This window comes from Notothenia rossii (assembly GCF_949606895.1).
Source record: "Notothenia rossii genome assembly, chromosome: 1".
Lineage (NCBI taxonomy): Eukaryota > Metazoa > Chordata > Actinopteri > Perciformes > Nototheniidae > Notothenia > Notothenia rossii.
Genome location: NC_136912.1, coordinates 29,820,258 through 29,827,206, shown reverse-complemented (window position 1 = coordinate 29,827,206; position 6,949 = coordinate 29,820,258). Strand labels below are relative to the sequence as shown.

General features: G+C 38.3%; 1 protein-coding gene across 1 annotated transcript; it reads right to left on the bottom strand.

Moving 5' to 3' along the window:
• Window positions 1-1,583: 1,583 nt before the first annotated feature.
• LOC307018931 (transcription factor 7-like 1-A) lies at window positions 1,584-4,691 on the bottom strand (the record flags this gene model as incomplete). Its single annotated transcript, XM_079649440.1, has 8 exons — window positions 3,977-4,691; window positions 3,672-3,749; window positions 3,167-3,228; window positions 2,950-3,048; window positions 2,552-2,714; window positions 2,186-2,293; window positions 2,049-2,094; window positions 1,584-1,708 (listed from the first exon to the last, which is right to left on the bottom strand). Exons 1-8 carry the CDS (start codon window positions 4,124-4,126, stop codon window positions 1,584-1,586), a joined length of 831 nt encoding a protein of 276 aa, XP_079505566.1. The 5' UTR covers window positions 4,127-4,691.
• Between the last annotated feature and the right edge of the window lie 2,258 nt (window positions 4,692-6,949).

Here is a 6,949-nt window from a genome sequence, read left to right as displayed (position 1 = left end):
GTAGATGTACAAAACTAGAAATTTGTTAAAATGGCCTCTTTAAAGAGCAGATCAATCACTTTCAGATTCCTCCCTGTGCCCATGGAGACCACACCTTTGATCCAACAGTACAGACATCATGATGAACGCAGCCTCTGACCCCCGTTCACAGCTAATGGTAAACAACCAGCATGCAACCATCATTTTACATTTAGTCAGCAACACACACACACACACACGCACACATGCACGCAAGAGGCTAAACACATGACTGTGTGTTTTTGTTTGAGTTTGTTGGAGAGTGAGAGGAGTACATTTCCTCCACTTGTCTCACACACACAGACGTACACTCTGTCTCCCTGGTACAGATGAATTACTTCCAACTGTCCCCTGGAGACTTTGATGCCAAATAAGTGACACTAACAGAGGCTCATAATGGAATGTGTGTTTTGTGTGTGTCACAGTTTGAACACAACATTCTCCAATTCTCCTTAAAAACTCAACTTTGGCCTATATAAATACCCTTGAAAAATGTAACGTTGCTTATTAAACCGACAAAGATATCTCAAGGTTGTAATGAAGGGCTGAGGGGTCAGCACACGGAGCCTCTAGGTGCTGCAGTAGCGCCCCCTAGTGGCAGCTGTAGCAGGTCAAGAGCACAGCTGCCTTGTTGAGAAGAGAGATGAAGATATGTGAGCATCATCCATTCTCTGTGAGCGCTGCTTCACAGGGTGCTGGAGCCCCTCCAGCTGACATTAGAAGAGGGTCACAGCAGGGCCATAGCCAAGGACCCTTACCAAATCAAACTTTATTTATATCACTTGTGATATCAATCACAAAATAAATCATAAAGCCTGTGACCTAAGATTTTCATCGTCATAACTACACTGTAGCTATGTACGTATGACTAATAAAAGCCTTGAACTTGAACCTATTCAAACATTCCTTTACTGGAACAACCTGACATGCTTATTCTTGAACACTGCTATAGTTTATGTAAAAGAACAAGACCAGACAAATGTCTTAAATACATCAGACCTTTTTTATTTTGAACCATCTCATCACAGAATTCCCATAAATCAATGTGAGAGTAACACTGTCATATCAAAATACCAAAGGCACATGGAAAGAAAAAGCCACTTCAGAAATAATAAACTAGAAAGTATTTCATACAAAAATCTAAATATCATGATCATTTAAATTAAAATAGTTTCACCAACCCCTGGAGTGTCACAGAATTGTCTTAAAAATATTAAAGGATATACACATGGTAATAAATACATCAATAATACTTAATGATATTAAATTGAGAAGATACTGTACACAGTATAAACACTTTCACACGGTAATGAGGCAACACAAAATCACCCCCAATATCTGAGCTAGGAGGACTCACAGTAATTATTATTAATTTGTTATTCACTCAGCTGCCAGTTCATTAGCTTCACTAAACCTGTCTGATGTTGATTCTGGTTCCCTGAATTTAACCAACATCATGACTGCTTTTAAATCTTCCACAATTATTTTCTTACACATTAAAAGTGCTGTTAGCAATTTTATTGACTAGTAAACGCAGCATCCTGATTATGGCTGGAGGAGGCAGTTTAGATCAGCCGCTCCATGGTGATGAGAGACATGGTCACCGTCCCCTGTGAGTGGGTGAGTGGGGCACTGGCTGCCTCTGAGCAGGAAAGTGCTGTCACACACTGCTTCTTTGCAGGTGTATACGCTGTAACCAAAAAACACAGTCTTCTAAAACACTTTGAAAACAAGTTCTTAAACCTGCATTAAACAGCACTTTAGTAAATACAGTCAATCCAAAGAGTTTTCTGGGATTTATTTTGTAACATAACACAATTCAGTCTTTAGTTAAACCCTCGCGCCAGAATATTGTGTACTCATGGAAATGTCCAATTCAGAAGTGCATATTTAATTCAACTTGATAAATGAATAAATCTGTGTATGTGTAGAAAAGCAAAGTGATTTAGGAATCAGTGATCTAATCTAGTCACATGGTCCGGTGTGGTACCATGTCATCTTGTTTTTATCTCATGAAAATATCGTCTTACCTTTCTCACTGGAGCGAGCATGTCTTCTCTTCCTGATCTTTCGGCCCTACACACAACAAAATAAATAAAAATGAAGTATTTGCAGTGTTTCATAAGCTTTTGTTATTGACAGAAACATGTTGGAGGTGTGTACTTACATAATTGTCCCTATTGGACCAGTGAGGATTCTGCTGGGTGTGGAGCCGTTTCTCCTCTTGTGACTGACTGAAGTACTTTTCCTTGTCCTCCTCAGTCATTGCCTTCCACTGTGGACACATAAAAACTCACTGTTAGGACACACTAACACACACACACACACACTGACACTTCTACAGATAGTGTACAGGCACAAACACAAGCATAAAAACATCAGCACACACAAAGCTCTACATTTTTGGTGATGAGACAACAAATGAAAGTCTCTGTAAAAATGTGTGAGTTACAGTTAGAAGACTTTTGAAACGCTGGCCTGTTAAAAATATTTATATTTATCCGACTTAAACATCCGGACCAAACACACTTACCCTCTGGCCCAGGATTTCATTCTCAGCCGCTGTGCCTCGCCTCTCAGAGACAACCTCCGCCTTCACGAAGGCTCGCTGCTCCTTCATGTACAGCATGAAAGCATTCAGGGGCTTCCGGACGTACGGGCGGTTGTTGTCCTGCTGTTTGTTATGCCATCTCTTTCTACGGGGAAAAAAATAGAAAAATAAGAAAGAAATGTTAGTATAAATATAGAACATATGGGTACTGTGTTGTTACATTAAACCCCTTCAAAATACATGTATTATAATTATGTTGATTTAGGCATTTCCTAGATAAATGACTCCTTAAATCAAACAGATAGAGGATTCTGGTTGATAACGAGTATGGCTCATGTATGGCTACAGATCACAACAGTTTAAAAAGAGAGTAAACTTACTTTGAGTTGTAGTTCAGTGAAGGAGCAGCAGGGACGGGAAACTGGAAGTAGGGAGGAGGGACCTCTGTATATAGCACCTGGTACAACTCCTGTCCATTACTACACAAATAAAGGAGGATGGACACACACATTAGATAATAGAAAGAGTGTTTGATGATGATACAAGCAGACTGTCATTGGCACTGTTGTTGTTAGTATTATTGTGTGTGTTACTTGCATCATCCCGACATAGCACAAGTGCTGGCCTTCAGGGAGGTTCACCATCGGCACATCAAGGATCTGGGGTCATAGACACACATACACACACACACACACACACACACACACACACACACACACACACACACACAGACACACAGACACACACACACACACACACACACACACACACACACACACACAAGAAAGATGAGACAAGCTTCAATGGTGTTGTCAGCCCACTAAGTGGAAGGATAAACCCTTCAAACACTTCTATCAGAATAGTTTCATATCCAGTCACTCCACTATGACATATTCTCCTTCATTTTGTAGTTTTACTGATCTAATTCTTCTTTGATTCAAAAAAGTTCTAGTGAAGTTTTAATTGGAAGAAAATGCACTTGTGTTTGTCCTGTCCAGCTGTTACTGTTTCAGCATTTCCTTCTCCTACATCCATGCTACTAAATGTGCTGTGTGCTGAAACCAAACAGTGAATATGTTCAGAGTGTGTTACAGGGTCTTACTTGCTGTGGAGCAGCAGCAGGTTCTCTGACAGCCGTCAGGACCTGAGCATTGTTAGCAGGCCACATATACTGAATGTTCTGTGGAGACAGAGAGGGAGGTTACGCAGCCATAATACTTTCTCTATTTTAGTCTGTATTGACAAAGCTGCAACTAAAATTAAAGATTTGTATTATCTATTTATCTGCCTGTCTATTAATCTGCCAGTCTGAATAGATTGACTGACAGTGATAAATATTCGAATGAACCTTTCTGACTAATTGGAATTTTTCCAATTTCATTTAAAGCGTGGTAAGCAGGGTCTTACCAGCTGTGGAGCAGCAGGAGCAGGGGCAGGAGGAGGCAGGGGGTTCAGGACCTCGCCAACACAGGCTTGCAGTGCCCCGAGGAGAGTAGAGAGGAACTCATCTGGACTCATCCCTGCTACTAGTTCCTCCAGCTTGGTCAAATGTTCCATGATGGAGACACTGTCAAAGAAACACGTTATATTATACTAACTCTTTTGGGGTTTTAGTGTTTTCTTCACCACATTTGTGTTACAGTTTGAGTTACTTTGCAGATATGGATTTCTACAACAAAAGCTCTGTAACTATTTATGTTGCAGATTAAAATTCTACACACACAACTTAAACAGTTGAATTTGAAAAGGAAGTGAGTAATATTAACTATAATATGACCAGCTCCAACATTTATATGCTGCTGTCAACTTTATGCACCAGTACCAAATATCATATGACTGGGACAACAAGCAGCACTGTGATTACTTCTACTTTGTGTACTTTTGGCAAGTTTTACTGATAAACCTCCTACATTTAAAAGCACTTTTCGGATTTGTGTTTTTTTAACTTTAACTACTTTCAAATTGATCTACATTGTTGTGTAAACAGCAAACAGGCTTTAGAGAAATATTTAGCTAACGCTAGCCGTGTGAATGTAAGCTAATCATCACAGCTAGCATTAACTTTGGGGGTATTTATCAGTTACTAAATGTATAATTACTTCAGTTCATATTACTTAAAATATAGTAGCTTAAATACTTACCTATTAGCTACTGCTTGTACTGTTTTGAGGTTGTGTTTTTTTTACTTTGGGTTGTTCGTGACTCTGTGAGAGTCTGAAGGGTAATGAAGTGTTTCTGCTCTCAGTCCTGCTTACTTCGGAAGTTCTAGATCTCTTCTCTGTTATGTTCGTTCCAACATTCGGTTCTATGTTATGTTCCATGTTCCATGTTCCATGTTCCATGTTGCATGGTAAACGATCCTCGTTGATAACCTGTTCCTATATATCGCTGGTACAGTGGTGCAATGTAACTAAGTACATTTACTCAAGTACTACTCTCCCCTCAAATACAGTCAGAACAACAGTGTATAAATGCATGCAATATAATTAGTTGACTCTACTTTAGTCACCAGGACTACAATAAATGCATAAGTATATATATATATATCACATACTAGATTAAAGCTCAACAACCATTTAATAATGATAATAATTTAACATGTTATAATATTTACAAACGTTAATTGATCATTTAGAGGTCAACAATTCCTACTGCCCATATGATTGCTATTTCATGAAGTATTACATAAAATAAATAGTGCTTTTTCATGCATAAAGTCATACATGCATGAAATATTGATAATTAATGAATAATTTGATGTCTCTCTTATGCAGTGGTAGGATGTTGCCTTACTCAAGTTCTGACTTTTACTTAGAGTATTCACTGTTATGCTAATGTATTCTTCTACTCGAAGGGTAAATATTTTACTTTTTACTCCAGTGCATTTGCCTGACAGCTTTATTTACATTTCAGATTCAGCTTTAATGCCAATGTGACATTTTTAGATGCAGTGAGCTATGTGTGTGCATTTTGACGTAAATGAGTGTAAAGTGCTGTTGAACAGAGAGGCTCACACCTGCAGGTGGAGACAGAGACCTATGGACACACAGGATGAAACCACAGTGCAGAGCACACTGACACTCATGTTTATAGTGAAATGAGAGCACAGTCAGATAGATTAGGAAGAAAATACAATGTTTTTTCGGAGGCAGCAGATTAAAATGGGCAATTGGATTGGAATTGAAAGTGTAAAATATATAAAAAAATAAGTGTCACGTGATCCTATTAAAATGTGTGAAAAAGATTACTGACAAAATGAGAAATGTCACAGAGCCTTTCAACACTTCTAACAACATTTCTTAGTATGCTTTATATTGTCTAAGGACACTATGGTCCTCTCTTGGCTTTTGCACTTAATACAAATCTTGGATTAGACTGCCAGTTTTGCAGTTCTCAGTTATGTTGAGCCTTTTAATATCTCTCTGTCCCTTCTCTCTTACTTTCTCTATTTCCCAGGCCCTTTCATTACTATTTTACATCCATTAATCCATCAAATGCCCTCTGATTTAACTGCCCCACCCATCCACACACCTGTCGCACCCCCCACTTTAATTGCAATGTAGTTTTCTGTCTGTTACCTATTTGCCTGGCCTACCTCCTAATTTGGACTCCTTAATTAACTCCTATTTTCCTTTTTGCCAACACCCAACCGGTATTCGTACTTGGCAATAAATCACTGATCTTATCCTGTAAGCCTGCTTAGTTTGCAGTGGGTCCTTCTTTTGTTGCCACTCTCCCTCACCTTTGTGTCACCTTTTTCATAGGGCAATCATGGTGATTTGGCTCATATATTTCATATTGGAGGTATTAATATACACAACCACACGTTTTTGTGTCCCCTTGTTGTTTTTTAAATGGGTCAATGCCCTACATTAAGTTTTCATGAGAATGAATATAGGACTTAGATTTATCAGGTGAGCGGAATCTTGAGGTGTGGATGAGGCTAGATAGTCCCAAAGAGTTAAATCATAATAAAATAAACAATCACATGAATAAAATGTTAGAAATAAAAAATAACATTATCATGGTACATTTTCTACTATATTCAAAGTGTTCTTTTTTTTAAAGTTTTTGTTTCTTTAGGGAAATATTTCCATTTAAATAGCTCACGGGCATATTTTATTTCATAATAATATTTTTGAAAGAAAATCGTTTATTGGTTCTTTTTGTTTTGTTTATATATATACAGGATTATTATCTTCTAGCAACACCCTGTAAAACTAAGTGGTGATGTAAAGAGGAATAAGTGTGGTGAGAAAACTATACCAAAACATATTTTAACACAGTTCAGATCTCTGATGATGACGCCTCTACGCTCCCAGCTTCGTAATTTAATTCAAGTGTCCCCTGACTTCCTCATGTGTTGACCTGTGCACTCTG